Below are 27,765 nucleotides of genomic sequence, written 5' to 3' on the forward strand. Positions count from 1 at the left end.
TTATGAAATACACTTCAGTAGTCAATGGGAAATCAGACAGTTGAGTGCTGCTTTCTGCAGATACAAGATTGTCTCATGCCAAGCTCTCTAACAGAAAGCCACATACAGAGTTCACATTTTGCTTATGTGGTTTCCCTTCTGTTAAGCTCCTTCTCATGTTGTGCTCTGAACAAGTCAGAGAATCCTCTGTAAGAAAGGGAATTTCTTGGAAAAATTCCCCATTTTTATGTTTTTCAATATACTAAGTAGGATATGTTCATCTTTATGAAATAATTTTCTACAGTTCAAAAGCACTTTGCTGAAACAAAAAAAAACAACCAACAAATGGTAAAGAAAAATTACTTTTCTGTTTTTCTCTCCTACATTTTGTGGCGAAGGATTGCTACCTACAATAGCAGGACCCCTGACTTGACACTGCTGGAGAAGCGTTCCCCTGCAATAGGATCTGCATGCTGGTGGAATGCTCTTTTGTAGTCCTTTAAACTACACTGAATTCATTTGAATCAGACCAGACAGGACTAGAGGCAGACTCAGCAGGCACATCTGCCAGGCTTGTGCCGGAGAGGAAATCCCTGCCAGCCACCTTCTGAATCTCCAGCAAGCTGCACACATCTCCTGACTGCCCCAAGATTGCTGAAAGCAGAGAAACAACCAACACCGCAGCTCGGGCTGGTGCAGCACTCAGGAAGGCAAAAGATTCAAGTATTTCCAGGCCCAAGCCAAAATAAGCAGGGAAAGAAACTAGAGGGGTAAGAGCTGCCCACCAAGAGGATGAACTAACAACTCTGCAGCTCTTGCCGGGAAGAAGCGAGACAGGTGTCAGTGGCCAGTCTGGGACAGCCTGCCATTGCCATGGTCCAGTCAACTCAATGGGGGCCAGATCACTTCCAGCTTCATCCTACCACCTTCCTTAGTTTGTCCAGTTTTAATTTCCTTCTTATTCCATTATTTTCAAATCATTTTTCATAAAAAGCTTATTCATTTATTCTGCTGTTGAGAACAGCCTTTGCCTAAGCCTCCTCACTTCCCACAGCATCCAGCACTGCACAACACTGTGAATGGGAGGCATGAGTGGGGACAAGGAGTTCTGCTTACATGTTCATGCAGTAGCACTCAAAGCTGGATCAGAAGTGCCCAGCAGACTCTGGGCCAGGGAGCAAACAAGCAGGCAACCTAGCAGTCATGTTAGAGATTTTCCCTTGCAAACTTCTGCTTCCACAGTTTGTAGAATTTGAGCTTTTATTTGAAAAGCATTGCTTAGTTACTCAGGCAACTGATTTGTTTCTAGTATCAAAAAGCTGCCCGTAGACTAGAAAAAATAATTTAATTCCTGAAAGTTTTCATACATAAGGATGTATCTTAAAATATTAAGTCATATCAATAATAACTTGTTCACACACAGGAAGAAAGGTAGAGGTCTGAACAAAGCTCTGTTAAATCAATGGAAAGTCTCCTGCTGGCATCAAGACAAAGCACGGATCAGTACTTCCCAGCTGAGTAGATCAGTTCTCCCTAATGAGACCTGACAGTCCACCAGGCTCTGCAGATTACTATATATAGCCAGCAATGCTTAAGCAACATAGGTAGGATAGACAGGCAAGGAACATAAAGAGAAGATTAATAGCAAATAAGAAGCTGGGAGAAGCATCACAGCATGAGTCATTATCAACAGCAGAGAGAGGGGCTGTGCTTGTCAGTCAACACACAGCAATTGGGAAGCCCCACCGGACACAATTTACAGTGAGGGTTTTTTTGGAAACTGTCACCATGCAGGTCTTGGTGAGCAAGCTTATGAGTTTGACTTGGGCTCTTTCTATGTTCTGGCACTGGAAATAACTGGTGAAGGCAACTCATGAGCACCTGGAGGTACAGACTGAGCTTGATGTCTCCCCAGAATGTGAGTAATGGCACAAAAACAGAAGTCATGTCTGCCATTATAGTGAGTAGTACTCTTTGTATGTATTTGCAGAACAGCTAAGAGAACAAATTAAGCACTTGGTTTCGAGGGCACAGAAAAGACAACATGCAGTTCCTTCCTATCTAGAGTGATTTTAGCAAATGCTGCTTATCTAAGCACCTACAGGGTCTAAATAAATGCTTAGTCAGAAATCTGGAATCTCTCTCTATTTCTCTATTTTGAGCTACTGAGTCAGTCACCATACGAGTTTACAGGGTTTTAGTTTCCTGGGTCTTTTACCAATGCTGTGGTAAAAATCTGAGGTGCAAGCCATACATGGAAAGATTCAAACATGCCAAGAAATCAGCCATTGTACTGAGTGTATTGATCTCCCTGCAAAATGTTGAGTAAGAGAGTTTGGAGATGTATTTTTGTTAAGGTGGCATACCAATGAAGATCTTAAGTTATCTGTTGGCCACCAACCTGTATTATCACACAGACATTTTTTTTACACAGCACATAAAAAAGGACACCTTTACTATGAAATCAAACTGCAAAGTCCTCCATGTGCAGCAATAGCTCACCTAAGAGTGGAGATGTGATGCATTTGTGCCTGCATATCTGTTAACTGAAGACCAGGGGGCTTTGTATGTCTAGCAGGATGAGTGATCGGTCAGAGCCTTGTCCGATACCTTTCAACCTCCCATGAAGTGCTACATGGGTGCTGTTTCTGAAGAACCCCAGACCCTGAATTTCCTCTTGGTAGTTCTTCCTAAGCACTCCTGGCAGGTCACTTTAACCCATTGCAGAGCACTGACTTCTGGAGGTTAGCACTGCCAGCACAGTGGCAGATGGCAGAATCCAAAGTATACCCAGACTCCAAACCTCACCCCAAACTGAGGTTCTTTGGCATGACTACCAAAGCACAGTTGCTGTGAGAGTAGAACCGTAACATCCTTCTTTAATACAGTCTATGTGCTTCAGTTTCCTTTATTGCATACAAGCAGAAGGATGCTGTATTTTGCAGGCATCTAAGGATCTTAAAGGGCTCTCTGTGTAGTCGTGCTACCTTTCTCTAAAATAAATTGCTTTTATAAAGGCACTTGTCTGGGTGTAAGAAACCAAGCTCTATCCCAAGAGTTCTCAATTTGCCAGGCAAATATAAAAGTTTTAATGGAAAGCAGAATTTGCCTTTAGCTATTTACTGGCTACATTCGTAACCAAAATTCAATATTTATGAAGATATATCAATACTCTTAAAATATCATGCTGACATTTTCTCTGGAAACACACTCTTTGCCCCTCCAGGCAGCTATTTCAAAATCGATATGGCCCTGGAAGACAAGTGGCTTTTTTTAGTACTCCACAATTATCAAACAAGAAATATTTTGCATAACAATGTGCATTGACAGAACTAGACCATTTTACCAACAGAAAACTGTAAATGAGACTGTTTCCTTTGACTCTGACCCCAGACTCCTTCCAGCAGCTATCACAGAATCTAGCAGAATCAATACTGACAGAGCAAAACCCAGCATGGTGCTCAGCACCAAATATCCACATGTTATCAGAGGAGCAGAACTGGTATTTGGGGAGAACTGGGTGGTTAGGGATCATGGGCTGAGGAACACTGGCCTAGGGCTGACAGGGCAGAAAGGAGCAGTGGAGGCTCCACACACAGCATTTTCCTCTCAGCTGTTGCCATTAGAGCCCCTTGTCTTACAGCACCTTGTGCCAATTATTTCTACCTAAACACGGGTACTAAAACACAGGACTAAACAGAGCATTCCCAAGTGTTTCTCTTACAAGAGCCAAGAAGGCGTCCTGGCCAGAAACTCCACAGAGCTCAATTTCAAATTTAACCTGCTCTCCAGTAGTACAAGCTCACTGCCCATTGCTTCTTCCCTATAGCACAGCCAAGGAAGGAGGGTGTGATCTACAGCTGCTGTTTCCATTTGGGTTATTCTTTACTCCAAATCTCTAATTATTTAGTTTTGTATTGGGAAAAAAATTGAGTCCTAAAATTATATCACAGCAATAGTTCGCTGAGTAGTTTGCTGAAATTTATTGGCATGGGGTTACAAGAGCCTGCTTGTAGCAACTCCTCTCTTTGTGTCAAGCTCAGCTCCAAATTCTAAATCAGCAAAGGAAACGTCATGGCCTTGCACATGGTTGCAGATATACCAGGGGTATCTATGATTGTTTGCTGCAACATTCTGTTTTCAGACTTCATTTTACAGCACAGAAGCCTGAATTAGCCTGAGCTCTTTCACAGTTTTAATGACACAGAGCACGCTCTGTGAGTCCTCTCAGAAAATAAATGTCACCAACTCAGTGAAACATTACAAAGATGATTCCAAAGGGCACACATTCAGGAACACTGCAATCCTTGTCAGACTTAACAGGGACGTTCACAGCAAAAAAGCCAAGTATCTCAGAAAAAGTACCTGAATTAGAGGTTCTAGCGTCAGAACAGCCTCACATCAAGTGAGCCTCAAAAGTGACATGGGTGGCTAAAATAAGCAGTGCAGACCATGAACAACTCTAACATCCCAAAAATTCATTGGTAGCCTCCCTGTAGATTGCAGTGGGAGGACAAGCAAATTCTTATCTATGTATATATGCGCTTATCATTTTAAAGTCAGAGAGCATTAACCAGTAGCTCACAAGTCCATACTGATGGCTACTGAGGCACCCAACTATTAAAAAAGAAAATTAAGAGGCAAGGAATGTTGTCACTTGTTATCCTTTATCAGCTACATGAATAATTTCATTATTTAATGACATTGCAACATTCATTCACTATCAGATCCTGAGATTCCTTCCATTCCTACTTGGTGAGGTGGCAGCAAATTTCAGAATCCAAATCACTCCATGAACTCAGTAGGAAGAACACAGCACAATGGGCAGTAGCAACCAGGCCTAATACATTAGGCTTCCTTTAGTATTCGAATCTTAAGGTAGCAAGGATGCTACACAAAAATCAGTCAAGTGAATGCTTAACTTCAGACAGCTTTGAGATAGAGAAGACCACTTCCTTTTTGAATACTTCTGCAATGTAAAAATAATAATAAGCATTTTTTTAAAGTATCACTTCATTCTTTGAATACAGTCACATTTTAAAGGCCAGATGTCTACAACTCTGCACATATATAGGTAACTAGAGCCTAGGTTTCTCTTTGACAGGATGTTTGGAAAATCACCAGCCTTCCCATAAATTACCAGCCTTCCCATAAATATTTGTTTTAATGAGTTATTTTGGTTTAATTTTTGCACAAACCAAAAATACAAATAGAAAAGCAGCAAAAAAAAAAAAAAAAGTCACAAAAATTTTCCATGGCAAGAACTATATGCAAACAGTATCCTCCTCACCTCAATTAGGAAATCAGTGCTTTTCTCTGGAGGGCAACATCTCCATACATTCCCCCTTTTCTTTATACAAACACACTCTCTATATAATGTATTGTACAGCGCTTGTGTATCCATGCTAAACAGGCAATGAGGAAGGAGACACAAGACTCAGGCACTGCCCCAAAATCTACCTTATCTAAGGGGCAGACAGCAGATCACACTCACCATCACGCAACACAAATCACACAAAAAATTAGTCACCAGACCCAGCACTACAGCTTAGGTTTTTCTGTTTTTTCTTGGAGCCACTCTGCTTCCATACTACAGATAGAAGAACAGCCTGGGCGGCATCATAGAGATGATCAAAGATCATCTTCTTCCCAGAGGAATTCCTCTCTCCGGTATTAGCACAAATAATCACTAATGTCCACAACAAAACCCAGACACTACTGTGAATACTGTCTGAAATACCCTGAAAGAACAGGGCTGACCAGAAAGATTGGTCAGCAAAGCTTGAAAAGTGGAAATCTATTGAAAAGGAGGATAGGGAAAGTTTTGCCAAGGCACCTATTATTTATGGATCCCAGTCACATTGTGCCAAAGCCTCTTACAGGAATTGTGTCTGAGGAAGTTGGGGGATTGGCTGAGTGCATTTGCTTCATTGTATTTCTAGATCATTAACTTATTGCTTGTAGCTCTCACTTGCAGACTCACTGCACATAGCAATTTTGGCTTCCATACTTTGTCTTCTCATTTACTGGCTCATCAGAGACAGTCAGAGAGTAAGAAACCTGAGTGAAAAGCATGTCTTCATAATGCACTGTGACACCGGACTTGGGAACTCGCTGGCTAAATGGCTTGACAAAAGGGGATTTTGTGTCATTGCTGCATGTGCCACAGAAAAAGGAGGCCGAGAGCTACGGTCCTGCTCCTCACTCTCACTGAAGACAGTGAACCTGAACTTAGCTGACTCCCACAGCATTGCCAGGGCTGTGCTGTTTGTGACCAGGGAGACTGCTGGCAAGGGTAAGATAATTTCCCAGAAAAATTATTCAATATCAGCAAATCTGATCTCACTAAAAGTTGTGGTACCTCTCCACTCTCTGCAGATGCTTTTTTTCATCTTTTTGATGAAACACATTCATTCTTCAGCTCTGTCATTTCTCAGTTCAAAGTGACTCTCTCCACCAATGCTTTTGGGCTTCCCCTCACTTTCACCTACAAGTGCCTAAAAATCTAGTTGCTCAGTCTATTAAAACCAGATCATCCCCAGCTGTGTTTTTCAGACTCTTTTTAGTGCAGTTGAAGAATCTCAGTCGGAGGAAGGGCTAACTGGTACCATAAACAACTTTATTGAGAAAAAAACAGCCCACCCAATTAAAAATGACTGGTGCAGATCTTATTTAGCCCTCTTCTAGCAAGCAGAAGTGTGTTTTTGCATAGCCAAGAAAATCTGACTTTCACAACACACACAACAACTGCGCTGACTGTAACTGTTTAACACTTGCCATTTCAGCCAGTTTTAAGTAACTCTTACTCCTGCTATCATACACCTCTGAGTACTTGTCTAATAGGAAAAGTTTGTCCTTGGATACCTGTGAGTGGAGTTAAAAAGCAAGACTTGGTTTGGCAAAGGGTGATAAAAAGATCTGCCCAATAAATACATCCAACCATGGCAATACATGTTTCTTCCTCAGCACCAATAGCTCAGAATAGACATTTTTATGGGCCACCAAAGGGGATCACAGTACTTCAACTACGAGCTGTAGCACACAGTTATACCAAATAATCAATAGGGTTGGTAATTAACTAGTTAAACAGCAAAAAATATATCCTCTACTAGTAGGACATTCCCTTTCAAGCTCATAAAAACATTGTTGGCCTCATCAGGACAGTTCTAGAGGGCAAGGACAACATAATTATTAGTGCTTACCTCCTCCAACAGGGTCTTGCCTCCAGCTTGTGGAAAGGCACACGTTCTCAGTCGGGGTAATCGCTGCTAACACTGTCACCTCAGTCTGATAAACTCTTCATGGACGCTGAGTGCTGGACTTTCAGCCCCTCCCTTTAGGCACAGGCTGTCCTCAATAAACTCTTGGAAGTGTCACAATTTATCTGAAGTTCATCAAATAATTTATAAGGTAGTAAAGCAGAATTATCAAAACACAGGGTTAAGCTAACATTTTTAGAAGCACCAACTAATTCCACATGTCTGGCTCAGACCTTTAGACCCCAATCCAGAAAAAACAGTATTTCCACATTCATGTGGACAATTTGATTTCATGAGAATGTAGGTGCATATTAGGAGCCCACATGCTTAAGTGGATCTGGATAATTAAGCCCAGTATTGGTGGCCCACATCTCCAGCTGAAATAGTTTTCCACTAATGCTTTACACATGCTCTTTTCAGAGTCATTGCTTAAGTTCTTTAGCAGATTTTGCCAGGTGTAGAGAGTGTATCTTGCAAATAAACCCCAGACAACTGTATTCATCTCACTCAAGTTTTTGCAGACTCTACACTTGGTTCCCAATGCTATGCATGAAACTCTAGGGTAACCTATTGCCACATAATGAAATACATGGTTTTGTATTCCCCCTAGGGCTTTTTGGCTTGGTGAGTGATACTGAAGGAACAGCACCTGCAGCACCCACAGACTGGCTGAGCATTGAAGACTTCCACTCAGTGCTGGATGTTAGTCTGCTGGGATTGATTGAAATCACACTCAAGCTTCTCCCACTTCTGAAAAAAGCTGAGGGAAGAGTAATCAATCTAATTAATGCCAAAGGCCTCATGGCTTTTGCAGGAGGTGTCTATAGCCTGTCCAAATGTGGCGTGGAAGCTTTCTCTGACACCTTACGGTAAGTTACTAGAAGAACATGCATGAATCCAAGAACAGATTTCAGATGTGCTGAGGAAGGGTGACTGTGGTTTTGCCTCTTGTTTTCTCTCTGCAAATCTTGCCTAAAAGGCAAGGGAAAGGAAAATAAGAGGATGTTTGGTCACTTGTTTGGGATTTCAATCTCCAGTACTATGAACAGACCTACCAGGAAACTGCACTGGGAGAAGCTTTCATTGCATGAACAAATACCTAGTGTGCAGCTTTCAAGCCTAGGAATTCACTGCATAAAAAAATTAAATCAACAGTATAGCCTGGTCAGACATCCAGAGTTTCCTAGGCAAGCTGAACTTGCCCATTTACAATCCATTTTATTTTGCTCTGATACTCCATATCAATCTGAGCTGGACAATTCCAGGCAGCAACCACTTTACCAAAGGCACTTCTAACTTCAGAAAATTCATTCCCTGAAGCCAGTTTTGTTGTACTGCCTTGAGAAGGCTAAGGCCTAGCCCAGCAAGTCAAGTCTTGAGAAGGACTAGGAAAGGTGCTTGCAAACCATTGTGAATGCTTATAAAAAGTCTATGCCCCAAGAAAATATAACCTAATGGCTAATGTACATGTGGTCCATTCCATTGCTCCCTTGGGAACACAGCTGCCTGGGTCTCTTGAGCTGCCCAGCAAGACAAAGAGTTTTCATCCCAAAGGAGTTGCATTGCAACTCAAAATTGCACAGAAGGAACCACACTACCAGAAAACAAACTAACCTTTATGACACTAACACTATATAGACTCATAGAATGTCAGGTTGGAAGGGACCCCAAGGATCACCTGCTCCAACCTTTCTAAGTACCACTATAGTTTATATGACATGGCTCAGCACCCTGTCAAGCTGACTTAAAACTGTCCAACATTTAATCACTTAACCATAGTCACTTAACCATATAATGAATATTAAAGTTATAATCCAGTTGAAAATTTTTGCTCACTTCTGCTTCTTCCCAGGCACTTCAATAATCTTCTCCCGCTAGAAGCTGAAATAATGCAAGAGTACTGAAATAGTCACAAGTTTTAGTGGCTAAGAAGCAGCTGAGTGCTGCATCCTTTGCATCAGTCCAGCGTAAACTCCACAGAAAGGTGTTAATCTGCCTGACACTGTTCTGTTTGGTTTTCCAATTTAATTTCCTGCTGCACTTTTACAGGACAGGTACGCTGCTATGAAGCTAAATTGGACATCTCAAAATTATTCTGACATTTCAAGATAAGAATCAAAGTCTCAAATATTAATTTATATAATACACTTTCAACTTACGTGTGCTTAATGGTTATTCCATTATTGGATGGCCAGGGATGGTAACTGGGATTTTTCTTCTAGGATAGAGATGCAGCATTTTGGAGTGAAAGTATGCATTGTTGAGCATGGTTTCTTTAAGGCAGAAGTAGTTAATTCAGATGTTATCCAGAGCAACCTCTTAAGACTTTGGAACAGACTGACTCCTGAGACCAGGGACTCCTATGGAGAAAAATACTTCATTGAATGTAAGTAGAAAAAGGACTGTATGAAAACTCAGGGGGAATATTATTGATGTATATAAATACATGAAAGGACACAGTAAACACAGTAGGGTCGGGCTCTTTTCAGTTGTGCCCAGGAACAGGACACGAGACCATGGGCACATTTGGAAACACAGGATGTTCCTGCTGAAATCAGGAAACATTTTTTGCTCTGAGAGTGACTGAGCACTGGCACAGGTTTCCCAGGGAGGGTGTGGAGTTTCCATCCTTGGAGATATCCAAAAGCTGTCTTGACACAGTTCTGGACAACCTGGTCTAGGTTTGACCAGATGGACCAGAGCACCCTTCCAACCTCTACCGATCTATGATTTTATGAACATTTGCTGGATTTCATTAATGTTAATTAAGAACTTATTGCTGATTATGCATATCAGATGAGGCCTGTACTATGAGTTCTCAGAGGAGACTAGTGAGATGTGATGTTATGCTAGCATCCTTAGTGCCTCCATACTTGAGATAGAATGCCCAGGGGCAATTTATTACTATGACCATATGCTAAGTTTATGGATTACAGATATCTGAAAAGTTGTGCTGTGTAAAGCTGCACTTACTGTAGGAACATATGGCTCACAATATGGGCCACAGAGATTTCTGTTTCTCCTGCATGTTCTGCAGCCTTTCTGGTCTCTGCTCTGCTGTAGCTGTACTGCTGTCAGTTCTTGAGCCAGTAGTTAAACGGAGGCCTAAAGCAGGTGCCAAATCCTTCAATATCAATAATACTTGCACAGAGAATATTTGACATAAATGCTTTCAGATTTATTTTCTTCTTTGCAGATACAAAAGCTCAAAGGTCATTTGTGAAAAGATTGTGTGACTCTGATATTAAGGTCATAAAATGCATGGAACATGCCTTGACAGCAAAGTACCCCAGGACACGATATGGAGCTGGATGGGATGCAAAGTTCTTTTGGCTGTTTCTCTCCTATGCCCCAAGCTGTTTATCTGACATGCTGCTGCGTATGATGCTTCCAACTCCAGCAGCTAGTGGGAGATCAGTTCCTGGAGTTATAATTAACATTTAGTAATAAACCACTATCAGGTCTGTGGAAATAAATATTAATCCTATCAAAACCAGTTGTCCTCTTCCTTACCAGTTATTAGACTTCTTACATTCCTTTCAGAAGACACTCTCTAGTGCCCACCCCACTTCCCTCCTTACCTGGAATTTCTGAGTTTGCAGATAGGCTTGTAAATCCAGCATATTTTTGAAGGTCATTTTTTATTCTCAGAAGTAATACCTCTATATGATCTGCATTCCTAAAATATTCAGCTACAAGCTGGTTAATACTACTCACCCAAAAAAACATCTTCAGATAAGAAACATAAAATCACTAGCAGAATCAGTTTTTCAAGTAGACTTAACATACAGGCTGCTAGAGAACTTGTAATAAAACAATGGCCTTTCAGAAATGTTCTGAAATGTATTTCATACATGTACCTTAAAGAATGTATTTAGTCAGATATAATCATCTACTTCATGGGGGATTTTCTCATGGTCATATTCAGGAATTGCTAAACTTCACAAACTTTTGAATGGAAGACATCAAATCAAAGAATAACAAGGCCCAGCTATTGCAACATATTCCAAAAATTACAAGTGTAATATTTGACCACATCTAATCACCTGACTATTCAACTATGCAGGGATAAAACACAAGCTACTTTATAGATGCCAAATTAGAGGGAAAATCAAAACTACATTGTATTCTGTTACTATCCAAACGGAGTATCCAAACTTCTATTTTAACTTTCTTATATTAGTCTAGTTTCTGAGGAAAATATTAAAAATAATATGCATTCACATTTTTTCATCCTCAGTGTACTTTGCCGATTAAAAGGATTACTATTTCACTCATTACATGAAAAAGATCATTAGTGTATGCTATGGCAAACTAATTTGACTGTACAAACAGTATGTTCAGAATGGTAACATATTAGTTGAGGTTACTGTGCCTCTTGTACACTGTTTCTATCTGTTAGCTGCTGGCCAAAGGCTCATAAACTGGTGTTCTTAGAGATACTAAAATTGAAGGGGTAAAGGTTTTATTTGCTAAAGAGCTGCGCTGGTGATTAATCATTAATGTGTTATTCAATTAAGTTTACAAAAATACCATGTGCAGGTCAGAACTCCAAATGTAAGAAAAGGAGTTTCATCACTCTGCATGTTTGGGGTGGGGGGCGGTGTGAATGTGTGTGTGCGCAAGAAAGGGACAGAAAGTAAAAAACATTCAGTAACCTTTCAGTATTTCTGTTCTATGGGAAACGATTTCAAGAATTTTTTTTTTTTTTTTTATTTCATTTTAAATACTTGCAGAGTTGTAGTTCTCTCTATCTGGCCTGACAGATTTCAGAGACGTGCTGCAATCTCTAAAAATCAGCCTTCTCTGAAAAAGAATGAGTTCAGAATTAAAGAATACAAGCAGGGACTGTCCTCATATGGGAAAAAGAATACAAGTGAAAAATTTACTGAGAGAGAAAATCTAAAGCTTCTGTTGAATGAAGTACCAAAAACTAAATTTCACATAATCAGAAGGGTACATTGTGGTATGCTACTGAGACGAAGAGGCCCAGTTGAAGCTTAGGAATCCTTCACCATCAGGTATGTTAAACAATCAAGTCTACATACTGCCTATCTATACAGTATTCCAGGGATGGTTTTCCGCCACATCTGAAAAGTTTAAATTCTTCTGGGACAAAAAAAAAAAAACACAACAAACTACCTCTGATGAGTGACTGACATATTAGCAGCTTTCTCCAAAACTGTTTCCAAACCTTTCTGTTGATGAAGACTGTTCACAAAACTGATGCTGCTCTTTCTTGTGGTATGAAACTGGAGGCCAGTCCTGTGGAAATGCAAGCCCTGCCTTCTGTCTTTAAAAAACACTGTGAACTCTTTCCTCAAGAAGAGCAACTTGCCTTTCAAAGAAATCACCTCTCATAACCTTACCGGTGGGTATGGTGTGCCCCAGATTCTAAGGAATTTTACACATTAAAAGTGTTCAGCTATGAAAGTTAATCAAACTAAGGTTTTAATCACTTATGCCATAATACCTTGATAGTCAGTCTCTTACAAGCAATAGTAGGAGTTTCCTATTTCAAGGGCCAGTTTGTTTGTGTAATGGGGCAGTTTTAATGCTTAGAGTGATACAATGACAGTGATGTTGCATCAAGAGCTTTAGCCAGTTGTGTGAAGGCAGTAAGCACTATTCTCATTTGCCTTTTTATCTAAAGCACTGTTGTTTTCATCTCAGAGTGCATAGAAATCTGCACAAATGAAAAAACTACATAGAGCCTTAACACGATTTATGGATAAGGATGTGATAAAATAATACATTTATTAGATTTATTCAGCAGCATCAATTTCCAGTTGTCTTTTCTAATCAAAGTACATTACAAAGCAATTATAAGCATTCTAATCAGAAACAGTATATATTTTGAGAACTCAGATATAAAACAATCAAATAGTAAAAGTCTCAATGATTATAATTTTAGGAGTATTTCAATTATATGAGTAGCTAGCCAGGAATGCTGAATAACATGTTCCTGCAGTGGTACTCAAGAGTGGTACTCAAATGGTTCATGTTGTGGAAACTACCTTGGCTAATCAATAGAAAAGCTAATAAGATGTACAGTATATTCTGATGGAAGGTTACAGAAATAACCAGATAACTACAAAGACAGCATCAGTAGAAATTGTTTCCCTTTCTATTAATGTCCACCTCAGGAAATAAATAGTCAATAAAATTAAATTTTCACATTAAAAAACCTGAATAATTTTTTAAATGAACCATTATCTTTTGTATTTTTCTGTTTGGAAATACGCTGTTATAGAAATCTATCTACTTCTCACTTAATAGTACAAATTACTTCCAGAGAGTCCAGCCAAGAATAGGGCTATTCCATTGCTGAGAAGGAGAAAATCTCATTAACTTAAGTATGTGTAGCACGAAAATCTAAATATATCAGATCTTTTTAAAGAACACTCTTAATGGAATGGTGTTAATTGGAACCTAGAATAAAAAACTGTCTCTTATGGATTGAGAGGAAATTATTTTATCTCAGGTGGTTAAAATATTGTAAGAACAACATTTTGCACAGGTGACTATTCAGCATACTGATGCTGCATTGATTCTTCCATCTTTTGTTTAACACAAGATAAATAGAAACACCCATTTTTACATACAGTAGTATATAAAATAGATGGTAGAGATGCCCAGAGCACCAGTAGTATTTTTTAAAGGTGCTGTTAAATACTCTAAAGATCCTGTAAATCAGTAATGTTCCTAAATTCACCTTGTTTTGTTCTTTTTTAGTTTAAGCATTTATATAATGAATTTATCCCTAAAGAGACAACCAATTCCATACAGATTTCTACAAGCAACATCACCAAACAAGATCATCTTTCAAAAATTTACAAATGTACAATATATTTATAACATTACTTTCAGACAGCTTCAGTGCAAAGATATACATATAGTAGTACATCATGATAATTGTTCATAAAAATAGCAATTGGCATTTGTCAAAAAAACAAGGCATAGTTTCAATATACCTCTCCAGCCATTAGCTAAGAGATGTATATATTTTTATAAAGCATTTGAATGTGAACCTTACGTTTCTGTTTATAAAAAATATATGTGCAAATGGATGTATCTAATTTTCCCTAAATCAGTTACCTAGTTATACCACAGAGTCCTCTTTAACCAGATTGGCGGTGTCTTTAAATGTATCCTCTGTTGCTGTATAAGCTAATGGTTGGTCTCTCTTCAGAGTAATCTTGGGAGGCAGTGAAGGAGAAGGGGCTGGAACATTTTCTGTGCCCTGTTTCTGTTCCTTTTCCATCTGAAACCATAATCATAAAATCCAAGTTCACATTCTAATGTAGAAAACATCCAATCTTAACTTTCAGAAAACAAAAACTAAATGCTATTTGCATCTCAGATGGTACAGCTGAGTAAAAACTACATAAATACTACTATGAACTTAATCCACACATTAGGACTTCTATTTTAATGCTTAATGTCAGGGGTAGCTTGATATGTCTATATGCACATACAAGACTGTAGATAACATTGGCACTAATACTGATTGTAAATAGTTACATTTGTTAGTGTTGAGGAAATGAATCCCTGTCTTCCAGAACTCAGTCTCTCACCTTGTTCAAGCATTAGAAACCTAAATTATTCACAAAAGGCAACTAGTTTTATTCAGTGAGTTAGTTCTTACATCACTCAGGCCACTAGAAATTTAAAACTGTAAGATGAAAAGGTCTGGAATTACTGGCTCAAGTCCAAACCTTCATGCCCAAAGCCGGGAGAATTCCTCCAGCACACGTACCACCCACTGGCATGCCATCTTAAAAGAACTGTCTCATCCAACTACATGGTTACAAAAATAGGGCTGGTATAGAAACAGGGCTGCAGAGCTGTTGAATTTTTGTGCAGTGCTGAAGCCCAAACTGAGAGGGTAAGAGACACTTTACTCCCAGAGCAATACAGTAGCCTCCCACTTGTGCTGTGTCCCTGAGCCAGTCCAGAATGCACCAGCAAGCTGAAACCAGCCCTTGAGATTCTGGAGCAGGACACAGTGCCTGGGCTGGGAAAGCAGAGATGTAGGCAATGCAGCTGTGCTCCCTGAGCTGGATTCCTGCTGAACAACTCATTCTGCACAAGACTTCATAACTTTTCTCAAAATCACTTCAGTCCTATCTTGACCTGGACTAGAATTTCTCTGCTGCTTCACTTAGCAGCAGAATCTACCCATACATAATCTCTATCCTATGAAAGCAAGGAAAAAGTCTAGCAGTACATTAGCTGAAAAATAGAAATATACAATATTAAGCAATACCTCCGCATATATTGGGTTTTCAAAATTAGTGCTTTGTTTAATTTTTCTCTTGAAGAAACTCCACTTTGATTCCTGAAACATAAAAATTATTAGAACCTTACACATTTTTCTCAACTTCTCTTAAAACTGACATCGCTGTTGTTGGATTTCACTTGCACTGACTGCTAACTCAGTGATTTCAGCTGGGTGCTCTTACATTACCATGCTGCAATTCTAAACACAAGACCCAACATTCTTTTCTGCAATATTACCACTTATAGTTATTTTACCTAAAGCAGTATTCATTAAACTAGGCCAGAAGGTAGTAGAAGTGACTAAATTAATTGATGAAAGCCATTCCAGACAAACAGGTCAAACAGGAAGAAAAATGGTCTTTAAAACAACACAAGAGAATTACTGAGATTCTTGAAACTACAACAACAGGCTGACCGAACTGTCATCTCAAAGCTCAAAGGTGCTTTTTAGTGTACAATGTGTGAAAATAGTCCTGCAAGCAAAGCCATCACTGGCTCATTCAGATGGATATTAAGACATAAAAACGCATCATCCATGAATCATGAATAATCGAGATGAGACAATATTTTAATGTTCATTGTTAAAATGTCCTGTAAGAACAAGTATCTTAAATGTCCTTGCTATCACTTTTAAATACGGATAAAATTACAAATAAATGTGAAAAAAAATTATCACAGTACACTGACTAAATGTCTTATTTCAATTTTATGTAAGAAAAAACCCACTAAGTGTTCAAACTAAAATGTAATTTTTCTTGCAATTTTTTTCATGCTTTATAGGGAGGGACAAAAAGAGAAAACCACTCACTCTGCTGCTTCTATCAAGGTATAATTCACTAGGGGTTTAAAAATAATTGTTAAATGTCTGAAGTAAAGCCTTAGTTATAATAATTTACAATAACAATTTACAGCAGTTACATTACAATTTTCAGACTAGCATCTACCTTCAAACAGAAGCACAACAAATAGTGAAAGGAAACATTCTGTTCCAGTCTGTTTGCTTGATAACCAGATAAGCCAGGAAGAAGGGGGGGTTTAATCCAAGCAGATCCTTATTGTGAGCCCTGGGCAATTCTGTGCTTGTGCTGCTTTGCTCCTACCAATCTGTTCCTGACCAGGTCTTGCAAAGCTTGTAAATATGGTCCAGTTAGTTGGACTTCATGCAGATTATGTGCCAACTCCATGGCACTACTTAAAGAGAACCAAAACTATATTGCAGCTTCCTTAACATTTCAATTTTGTGGCCAGTTCTGGGCTCCCCAGTTCAAGACAGACAGCGATCTACTTGAGAGAGTCCAACAGAGGGCTATGAGGGATTAAGGGACTGCAACACCTGCCTTATGAGGAAAGGCCAAGAGACCTGGGGCTTTTCAGTCTAGAGAGAAGACTGAGGGGGGACCTAATTAATATCTATAAATACATGAGGGCTGGGCATCAAGAAGGCAGGGACAACCTCTTTTCACTTGTGCCCTGTGACAGGATGAGGGGCAATGGACTCAAACTCGAGCATAGGAAGTTCCACCTCAACATGAGGAAGAACTTTACCGTGAGGGTTACAGAGCACTGGAATAAGCTCTCCAGAGAGGTTGTGGAGTCTCCTTCTCTGATGACATTCAAGACCCATCTGGATGCCTTTCTGAGTGATCTGCCCTGGTGTTTTTAGTCCTGCTCTGGTAGGGGGGTTGGACTTGATGATCTTTGGAGGTCCCTTCCAACCCCTAATATTCTGTGATTCGGTGATTCCTGATTTGGAGCATTTCTATGTCCTACCTGAGGTGCATCAGTACTCTGAGGGGGTTCCTTTGGACTAGCAGATATCCCAGAGGCATACATAGGATTTTCAAAATTTTCATTTTCCCCAGTACTAGCTGCTGCTACCTATAGGAGATGAAGGAAAATCAATGTTCTTAAAAGAATTTTTTTAAGTCATAAAGGAAAAGGAAGATGAACATAAAGCCTAAGTTTATTTTACATGTGTTGGCTGAATAACTGCACTGGCTGTGCTGGCTCCACCATCTCTGGTTGCATACACTGGATTTTCAAACGTGATTGGCTGTTTCCCTGATTCCACTGCAAAGTTTTCATTCTATGAAGAAAAAACCAAACAAAACAACTGCAGTTCAATAAACACTCTTATTGGCTCCCTCATATTAGTATATCTTGGCTAAGAAAAGCCATACTGAAAAATATCTCTCTACAATCTGCTCATGCATACGTGATGTTAAAATGGGATGCATACCCCATAGTTCTTCACTGCTGTAAACCAAACACTTTTAATTATTTCCTAGTGAATTTTCTACTATTTTTCTTTATACTCTAAATATAGAGGGAGCATTAATGACACTGAAGTAGAAATTGGCTGTATCTAGACCCGTAATTAGCGAAGTAAAAACTGCATCAGCTGGACTTCAGTATGTCAATATTAGGGCAGAAAATGGAAACTACTGTAAAGTTTTTAATCCATGAAAAAGATTTTATGTAATATTCAAGCCTAAAGGTATCTTCCCAGTATTTCCTGAAATGTTTATATGGTTGTTTAATTACAGAAATTGCCTAGTTTTAACAAAGAGTATGTTTTTTTCATCTAGAAAAAAGGTCTTATACATGTATTATGAGCTTATCTTCACCATCTGTTTCTTTTTATATTAATTTACTTTCAATTGAGTCTGTAATTCATCTTTAATTTTAAACAATATATAAAGCTTGAGAGAAGTCACATTATTTTGAACACTCTGCATTTGTTCTTGCTTTCATTTTACAAATAGGTATTTCAGAAAATTATCAATTGATGTTCACTTTTTCTAGAACACATTTATCATCTCACTATCTTTTTTACCTAAAAGACTTCTCTCTATGAGCTAGAAATGACATTAAAAGCACACAATTTAAAAAACATATTTCCTAAATAAACCTTACCATTTGCATTGCTCTGTCTATAGCAGAGTCTCCTCCAAAGCCAGAAACTCCTATGTCCATACTCACATCTGCTCCAGATCGGAAAGTTACCCCACTACCATTTTCAGTAGATTTTACAAGACTGCTTAAACTAATTAAAAAAATAAAAAAAAAGAAGACATTATACAGAAAGAGAGCTTATAAAACAAATTCTTCTAGTTGTTCTTCTGAGCATAATTATCACTTGGAATTTTTGCTGGCTATAATAAGCTAGCAAGGGCACCAGAAGTAGTATTCCTGGATTAGTTCAACATTTTTTTAACCTAATTTAGCCCATTCAGAATGATCTCAATTATCTTTGTGTGCTCACATAGACATCAAATTAATTCAATGAACAATTATTCCCCCCAAATTTACCTACATTTTGACTACTCTCACTTAAATGTTGATTTATAGACAAAAACATTATTCAAATTCATTGAAACAGATTTTTTTAAAATGCAGCTGAAATAGCATATAAATCTGTGGATATAATTCCAACACCTATAATAAAGGTGTTCATGCATGCAAATCATTAATATACCTAGAGGATAATATTTTCATATAAGCAAATGGTCAATCTGCCTATAGCATGATGGTAACCACAATTGCACATTAGATTTGCATGACAAATATTGGAAGTGGGCTGAAAAAACACTGTCAGGCTCAAAATAATACTAGCAGTGAATTATACTAGTGAGCATCCAAATACAGGACCTTCTGCACAGAACTCAAGAGAGCAGGAATCTACAAAAAGCCCAGATTTCTCAGGGACTGGAAACAGTTAGAAGTTCACTGTACTTGCCTCATATTATTTTTAAACAGGTTAATACAGTGCTGCAGAAGAGCAGCTTTTCAATGTAAAAAAAGATCTCTTTACCAGAATCATTATCTTACAAAGTTTAATAAAAAATAAAAACATAATGTAACTATGGTCTTTTGCATCTTTTTGAATGGAATAACCAGATCTAGACCTGATAAACAGTGTTCTATATTGCTAATTTTTTAAAGCAAATTTAGAATGTACAAGAGTTTTACAACAGTCCTTTGTTTCAAAATAATGATAAGTTATTGTATTGGTTGGAATAAAAAACCCACTGGAATTGACACAACACCGCACTTCTCATATTCCAACAGAAAAAGCACATGTCAAACAAACTGCATTTTACAAGAATATTTAGAAACCAATGTATATTTTCAGTGCAGACTTTCCAGCTAGGAAAGCCTTCAAAACATACCTTGGTAGTTTGGGAAGTGCTGGTAAGAGGGAGCCTGTTCGCCTGTAGTTAAAAAAGCCTCCGACCACTAACACTCCAATTACTATGATTAGTACGAGGGTCAGCAACACTGCTACTGCTGCTGTCAAAGACAGAAGAATAAGCAAATATTCGAGCAAGCATAGGTTCAGTGTAAAAAAGAGCCCAGAAAATTATAAGCTTGACCCTGAAGAGGTATCATAATGAGGTATTATACATTTTTTAGCTCAAAATATCAAGTGTAATATATACTTGAAGCTTACTTGTTCCAGGAGGCACTCCCTTTGACAATCCTATTTCACAGTAGTTCCCAGCATAGCCATAAGAACACCTGTAAATGTAGAAAGGACAACTGATGGAATGGCTTTTTTTAAGTCTAAGATCTTACCTTTTTTATTGTATTCTGTAATTTTTATCTACATTCCATAAGGTTTAACTCCGTGTTCTGTAATTATATATCTCACTGACTGTAAGTATAGTGTGTCTACTCTCCTCATAGAATTAGAAGTGGAAATTAAATGTGCTGAATCAGAAACTAGTCACTGAACTAAAAAGATTTTGTTTTAGCAGAGCATCAGTGGCACCTACTGGCTATTACAAGCTACATCTAATGAGCATTACTTCTCCATTTTTTACAAGTTTTTGGTATAGCCTTTTACTACAATCTTCAGAGGTTTGCCTTTCTGTGTTTTTTGTTTGTTTGTTTTCCAAATGATGCATTTACAGTGCTTCTTTGCTGATACTTTTATGCATATATATTTTTTGCTGAGATTGTTACAAATGTGCTAATGAGTATGTATGACATCTCCTGAAGCATTTCCAACACATTACAAATAATTTAATTGTTTCAAGACTAAATCAGCACAGTCTCTGATCCAGGACTATCCTAAAATATACTGACTTACTTGCACTTCGGAAGACCACTTTCATCTATATAGCATGTTCCTCCATACATGCACCTGCATGCTGGTGGCATTGTGGGAGGGGATTCGATAGCTGCAAAATTCAAAAGCCATATATGTGTTATCAAGACATCTTCAACAAAAGAGAAACTACCATAGAGCATTTTATTTATGTGTATAGAACTAGGGTATGCAAGCTCACAGACTACTTTTTGGAAGTTAATTGAAGTAAAACGTGTTCTCAGAAAATAACTTATTCAGTAAAAGTGGGCACAGACAATTTAAAAGCTGTATATCCAATCACTTTCTTTAGCTCCTGCAATGCACCCTACATCCACTCTGCAAAGCTCTCCACTCAGAAAGCAGCAATACTTTATCTCCTTTGCCCAGACTCTTCCATCCAACCAGCTTAAAGCTGCAGAGAGAGGGCAAAAATTTGATGCATTTACTTATGAAGAAAAGCAGTGGATGGAAACATGCATACAGGAGGGCCCTCTGAACTCCCATACATCCTGACAGTGAGAACAAGAGACAAACTCCAAGTCCTCAGAGTTTTCTGCCATTACAGAGCACAGGCTGATGGCTTGGCACCAGGTAGTGCAGAAGCCTGTTCTTCATCATGCCACTGTCTGAGCTGCCTGGGCTGGCCCTAACACAGAGCATGTAATTCTGATGCTGAGTCAAGTGGGAAAAAAAAAAAAGTGTAGTTTTACAAGTCTTCAGTAATAACTCAGGATATGCTGTCAGAAAAGTGTAGTTCACATAGGATAAAAGCTCTGTATCTTAGACATCATTATAGGCTATAAATTAAGGATGGACTTTGACAGTGTGTCTTACACTGGTAAGTTAGATCATAATACTATTGTCCTTTAATTTTTATCAGCCAGATGTCTGTTACTACAATGTGCCTCCCTTTGAGTAAATGGGATACAAAAAGGGAAAAAATGCAGATCTTACAGGCTGTGTTTCTCAGTAACTGCACTATGGGGAAAGGACCAAACAATCCAAATGCATATACTGATCCCTAATTTAAACATGAAACATTTAAACATTAAACATGCACACTTCCATTCATTGTTACATCATATTACTAGCTTCTTTTTTCTGCAGCTCACACAACATGGCAATAGGGAAGAGCCTTAACAATTATTAAGAAAATGTAATTTAGAGATAAGGTAGTGTAAAAAATGATTATGTTTTCACTTTTAATGCAAAAAGAAGAGAATTTAGAAAAGATTCACGATAGAGAAGACGCCAAACATAACGTTAGAAAGCATAATTTATTAGAGATACGTTGCAGGGACATAAGTACAGGACATCTGGCAACCACTCACATCACTGTAAGCTATGGATGCAGACTTTCAGCTAGAGAAATAGTCCTGCAGTGGTATGCTCTTTCTTCTCAGGAAAGGCTGAGCAATTCTATTTTACTGGTGCTCCTGAAAGCACTCTGGGGGCTCTACTGCAATGCAATGACCAAGCACTGGCTTTTCAGTGAATTATAATTATCTAGAAGTTATCTCTGTTGACACTGAATTGTGTAAGTTGAAACTTTGTTTCAGGTTTCTATTGTATTCTATTTTACTGCTCAAACAATATATTGTACAGAATTTTAAACATAATTGTAGACCATAATTTGCCAGAAATTCTCTAGTTCTGAAATCAATGCATTTGAACAAAATTAAACCAAAATATTTTGGAATTTAAAAACAAAAATCAGAAACTGTGACCAATTTTGCAGGCGAGTCTGGACTGGTTATAGTGATATATCCATATTTATTTTACAAATTACATACAAAGAGATTAAATAAAAGGTACAAGGTGATCACAAATCAGTGATGGCTGAGAAGAAAAGCCAGATGTCCTGTCTTACCAAAATCTATTATATTAGCTAGCTCATCCCTCCATATATCTAATTCAGTAATGAATTTGCATTCCTAAAGAAAAGCTTCCTCTGCTTTCACTTCCAGTTTGACAACTTATTCTACCTGCGTCACACACTGTGCTGCTGCCTTCTATGAATCGAGTCCCTTGTGGACAAGTGCAGGTGTACCCTCCTGGTCTCAGCAAGCAGAGGTGGCTGCAGACATCTTTACAAGGATTAGGCACTGAAGAAAAAAAAAAAAAAAGGTGATAAAGAGATGCAGCATATTCCAGAGTCAGTATATACTACTGCCCTAGTCAGTAGTATATCTCTTCAATATCACACATCAAAAAATCCAAAAAAGCCTACCACCATTTTTTAAAACAACTAATGCCCAAATACCACATTTACATAAAAAATTTTTCTCTGCCTTTTCATACATTCTTAAGGGAGAGAGTATGGCTGTTGGAAGCCAGCCCAGCACCAAGAAGAACCTGAACATCTCCAAACAACGTGGAACTTTCTGATTCTGAAAGCTAAAACTCCTCAAAAGAGGGGGCTGCTGGATGTTCCTCTGGACATCTTCCCCTGTGATTACTGTGGACATGTCACAGCCAAAATATCCCCCTTGAAGGCAGGATTAAATGGCCAGCACTTTGTTACCAGGATAAATTCACATTGTGACTGCCACCTCTATGACAATTATATAATGGAAGGGGGAATAAAAAGGGCAGGGTCATAACTTAGAACTAAGAGACCCTAAAGAGCAGCATGTGGTTTTCCACTGTTGATTTCACTTTGGGTATGCAGAAAATACTTGCCAGCCTCTGTTCCACTTTTAGGTTTCAGACATCCATATTACCCATGCTGACAGGCGCATTATCAGAACATTACTAAGCTCTTTGAAGACATCAATGTCAACTGCAATGTCACAATAAGGAATTGCTCACCAGGATGCTGGTTACCTACCTGACTGATTGTATCTGTGCTGATGATAGATACGCACTTGAGTAAGCCAAGGATTTACAGTCAACACTTTCACTTTTTCTCCACTTCCAAATTTATCTTTCTTCCAAACTTCTCCTCGTTCTTTAGCTATCCAATATAAATGGCCTTCGAAGACATCAAGGCTGTATGGACTGCCTACTTCTCAAAGGAACCAAACAATAGTGTCAGCAAGGAAATCTCTAGCAGAAGTGACAGAACTGCTGTTCTTCTTCAGCTTAAATATATCAACTAATCCTTTCATCTTTACACATTTGCAGCTATACACATACAGCCTTTATGTGCCGGACCACTTTATGCCACTGTACCTGCAAACTGCTTAATAATATACATCAAAAAGCAAGAATCCAATTTTCCATATTGTCCCCTATTTGGGTCATGTAAATTACCCTCAGGGAATCTAGCTACCATGTATCATGAGCTTCGAACCTGGTGTGCCATTTAACCTGTTATAAAGGAGGACGAAACATTAACAAGCTTACTCTTTGAAAAGCTCCCAAATCTAGCCCCACCTGTGAAGCCCAAGTGCTTGTTAGCATACATGTTGGTTACCGTTATATTAATTGCATAATAAGTTCTTACCTCCATGTAATACCACTTTTCTGTCTGTCCCATCGGGTCTCATGGATTCAATAATATTTTCTTTAGAATCACTCCAATAGATCCTATCATTGTTCAAATAATCAATAGAAAGACCTGTTGGCCAGCCAAGGTCTTCAGAGACCAGAGTTTGTCTTTGTTGTCCATCCATCCAGGCACATTCAATCTTTGGCTGCCTTCCCCAGTCAGTCCAATACATGAGCCTGAAAAGACAGAACCAGAGTTTAATACAGTTCAGGATTTGGTCATCATTATTATCCTTTGGAGTTTCATGGAAAATATCAGTTATGGCACATAAAACTGTTCAGCAATATGTGTTTTGCAGAAGTGATCAGGAACATTAGAGAGGGTTCACTGAACCAGCTTGTTTCAAATACAGAAGATAAATACCAAAAGAAGAATGTGTCCTGATTTGGAGAGAGAGTGGTTTTAATAAAAGTTTCTCATTCTCAGTGGAAGAAAAAGGATTATGAACACTGAATATCCATCAGTCATGATACAGCTGCAGAGCCCAGGTGACTTCAGGGAGCCACGCTGCTCTAGTTTCAGTAGAAACAGTGGGCACACAATGCTTTAAAAAGGAGACTTTTAGTTGACCTACCTGGTGTTGTCACCGACACAAGCAGCCATTTGAAATCTAGTCTTAAAATATTTTCCTATGTACAAAAATTTCCTAGCACTAGTAAAGGTGAACTCCAGAAAGCATTCTCTTATTCTTTCCTGTAGAGTTTACCATTGCAGGGTTCTTTGATATTCAGCAGCATTGAAAATAACTCTGGGAAGTCCTGTAGTACTTACCCATGTTTTGGATTAACAGCAATAGCTGCTGGTTGATCCAGTAGAGAAAAGATAAGCCATTTTCTATATCGTCCATCTAATTTTGCCACCTCTATTCGATTAGTCCCTGCATCAGTCCAGTAAAGGTGTCTGAATCACATAAAACACAAAACATTCCAAAAGTAAATAGTTTATACTTGGGAGAGGAATTAACAAAAAAATTGTTATGAAGAAAAGCTATATCAAACCTGAACAAAATTAATATAATGAAGCTGCCTTTATTTTATCTGAACTTTTTCAGTCTGGAACATACAGACCCTAAGTATAGGTGAGTTTAGCAAATGTGATATATCAACTCACTAGTTTTCCCCTCTGATAAAATTTCTGCAGCTGCCTCTGTTCTCTGTCAAATATTCTTCATTAAATGGCGACTGAGAACTTTCATTGTTACTTTTAAGTACATGAAGTGGCTAATAAGCATCTTTAAAGAGTTGGTTTTCTAGGAGACAATGAGGTTCACTACAAATAAAAAATTATCTACCATGTAATTTATACAGCAACTCTGAAGGTTATTAGTCCACAGCTCCTCTCCAGACGCCCGTCTTCTAACAGAGATGTTAATGAGTAAAGTTTTACCACATCAGACACAGATGCTTTTAGTCCTTACAAACAGGGCACAGACTCTGCTCTTCTCTGATTTTTTCTTATCTTTATCATCATGGCTTTACTATTTTTTTTCACCTTAGATAATAAACATACTCATTATTATGCACTCACTAATCACATAATGCCTTCTGATGGAATAAATTCTCAAACATAATATGCCTTTTTAGGTTATGTTTCAACATTGTTCTGAAATCAGTGTAAGACTATGTTTGAAGTGCTGAAGATGCTAGCCTCACCAGGATGCAGGTGATATATACCCTTTGTCCTTGTTCTCATGAACATATAGATTTGTAATAGAAATTCAGACACTTGGTTTTCTGTGTGGCCTGCAGTTCACAAAGCAAACATTAAAATAACCTTACGGCTGAAGGCTAGCCCAGACCTTAAAACATCCATCTCATATTTTAAAACTGCTGGAAAGAGAAATACAATTTTCAATTTCCCCCCCCCAACCCCCATTGTGTTTGGCACTATTTTTCAAGGCTAGTGAATTACTTCAGCCAGCCAGACTGGCTTAATCCTGCTTTAGAAATCAGGGTGATGTACTGCATGAGCAACTCCGTAACTGTTTCACGGGACACAACACCTAACACAGCATACATCATCTAACACAAAAAGTCTACATAATGAAAGCTACCTATATGGCCCCAAACTGGAATAAGTATTTTCCCAATCTATTTCTACTCATACAATAGCTTTTTGAATAATTAGAAAACAAAAATCGCCATTGCCACAAACACAATTCAAAGTGCTACCTAGCTGCAATCCAGATCTAAAATATCTTCCAGTTATATTTCGATTGAGGACATAAAAGGCAAAGTATTCATCCACTTAGTTGATAACCATGTGACAGAGGGGAAGCAGATAGGTTGGTTCCTTCTTCATTTTTCAGCTTTCCCAAAACATGCTTTACTATAATCTTAACATCCTTTTTCACCCTATTGACTGAATTATCAGGAGCATTCAAAATTTGTCAACAGTGTTCAGAAGATTGACTCACCTCTATAACCTCTGTCCATGCAGCTTCAAGACAGAATCCTGACTACTTTTCATAGTGTTTATGTACAAATATCAGGATCCTTTCAACATTATACCAACTGAACTACAGCTGTGCCTGTCCAACACAGCCTTTAACAGTTACTATGTAAATAAGAAATGATACCATTAGCATCAGAGACAAACACCCAAAAGTCATGCCTAGCTTTCTCCCAGATCTTCTCCAATGGAAGGAAAATAAGCAGTGATCTCATGACTTCTAGGATGATGTTAAAAATGCCATGGTTTAGACTTAAAAAATATCCACAGCCAGTAAGAGGGAGAAAAAACTCTGAGACACAATTACAAAAATACAACCATTTTCTGAGAAAACAATTGTATTCATCAGACTTCAGAGCTTATTCTGCTTTGGGATTATCTCATATAGCACAAGGCTGGTAAGAAAGGAGTAAAGATACGAAACAAACTCCATTACGGATTGAGGAGCTCTCCTTCTAACATCAGAGAATGCTTGCTCCCTGGAGTTTACCTGATTCCTTCAAGAAAAATCCATCTGACATGAAGTCCAGTGTATTATCACTGTACTTGATGCACAACTGATCTGCCAGTTGTGGAGTAATGGAAGTTTCCTGAGAGAAAGGGGATGCTATCAGCAACACACATTTGAGCTCTTAACCTCTGGGCAACCTATTAACTGTCTGGGCAAACAATGCTTACTATATTTTTCTGAACTACCCTGAGACTACTTATCTTCAGAAACAGTTCATAAGGAAGAATAAAGTGGATTTTGCTCTCCCTGATCAGACACCTGACACACTCGATGCACAGCATTTTTCTAGTTTTTCGGTGCACCTACCTTCCAACCCAGTCAACAGCTAACCCATCAGGACTCACTATGTATTTTAGATTCAAGTCAACTTCCTTTGTAGGATTGTTCCTACTGCTGTCAAATGTGGGCAGATAAGCACGTTTGATAGCTCCAAACTCAGAACCCTGTCCCAGAATGCTGAAGTACACAATACCTGTAAAAATGATGACAGAGATAGATATATTTTTTTAATGTCTAGTTATTCTATATTTTTTAAAAAAATTTAATCTTTCTGAAGCTTCTATGTGATGATACCAGACATTTATTTATTAATAAAAACATGAAGTTGTCTGTTCAATTCAATTACATTGTGCATTGTGTTAGTGTGTACATATTAAAGCCATTCATATAGGTATGATGCACATCTAAAATCAAC

The 27,765-nt window shown here is 38.4% G+C and overlaps 3 protein-coding genes across 7 annotated transcripts in view; 1 reads left to right on the forward strand and 2 right to left on the reverse strand.

Moving 5' to 3' along the window:
• The window catches only part of ABCB11 (ATP binding cassette subfamily B member 11), a 59,125-nt gene extending 51,779 nt beyond the window's left edge, over positions 1-7,346 (reverse strand). For 2 of the 5 annotated variants that reach the window (XM_051623998.1, XM_051624000.1), the window contains exon 1: positions 7,182-7,303. The gene's annotated coding sequence lies outside the window, so the exon portion shown is untranslated. Of the gene's footprint in view, positions 1-7,181 lie in introns of all 5 variants that reach the window. The other 3 variants (XM_051624004.1, XM_051624005.1, XM_051624006.1) reach the window with 3 other exon arrangements.
• On the forward strand, positions 4,054-10,685 carry LOC127386335 (retinol dehydrogenase 7-like). Its single transcript, XM_051623210.1, has 5 exons — positions 4,054-4,086; positions 5,944-6,274; positions 7,849-8,107; positions 9,461-9,624; positions 10,435-10,685. Exons 1-5 carry the CDS (start codon positions 4,054-4,056, stop codon positions 10,680-10,682), a joined length of 1,035 nt encoding a protein of 344 aa, XP_051479170.1. The 3' UTR covers positions 10,683-10,685.
• Positions 10,686-12,962: 2,277 nt separating this feature from the next.
• The window catches only part of LRP2 (LDL receptor related protein 2), a 113,437-nt gene continuing 98,634 nt past the window's right edge, over positions 12,963-27,765 (reverse strand). Inside the window, exons 67-79 of the mRNA XM_051623712.1 lie at positions 27,378-27,543; positions 24,881-25,009; positions 24,065-24,285; positions 23,447-23,623; positions 22,602-22,721; positions 20,617-20,707; positions 19,975-20,042; positions 19,694-19,814; positions 18,438-18,567; positions 17,494-17,607; positions 17,292-17,399; positions 15,508-15,579; positions 12,963-14,502 (exon numbers count right to left, since the gene is read on the reverse strand). Of these exons, the coding sequence (XP_051479672.1) occupies positions 14,341-14,502; positions 15,508-15,579; positions 17,292-17,399; positions 17,494-17,607; positions 18,438-18,567; positions 19,694-19,814; positions 19,975-20,042; positions 20,617-20,707; positions 22,602-22,721; positions 23,447-23,623; positions 24,065-24,285; positions 24,881-25,009; positions 27,378-27,543 (1,679 nt within the window). The 3' untranslated portion in view covers positions 12,963-14,340. The remainder of the gene's footprint in view (positions 14,503-15,507; positions 15,580-17,291; positions 17,400-17,493; positions 17,608-18,437; positions 18,568-19,693; positions 19,815-19,974; positions 20,043-20,616; positions 20,708-22,601; positions 22,722-23,446; positions 23,624-24,064; positions 24,286-24,880; positions 25,010-27,377; positions 27,544-27,765) is intronic.

The sequence above is a fragment of the Apus apus genome, chromosome 6 (assembly GCF_020740795.1).
Source record: "Apus apus isolate bApuApu2 chromosome 6, bApuApu2.pri.cur, whole genome shotgun sequence".
In the NCBI taxonomy this organism is placed as follows: domain Eukaryota; kingdom Metazoa; phylum Chordata; class Aves; order Apodiformes; family Apodidae; genus Apus; species Apus apus.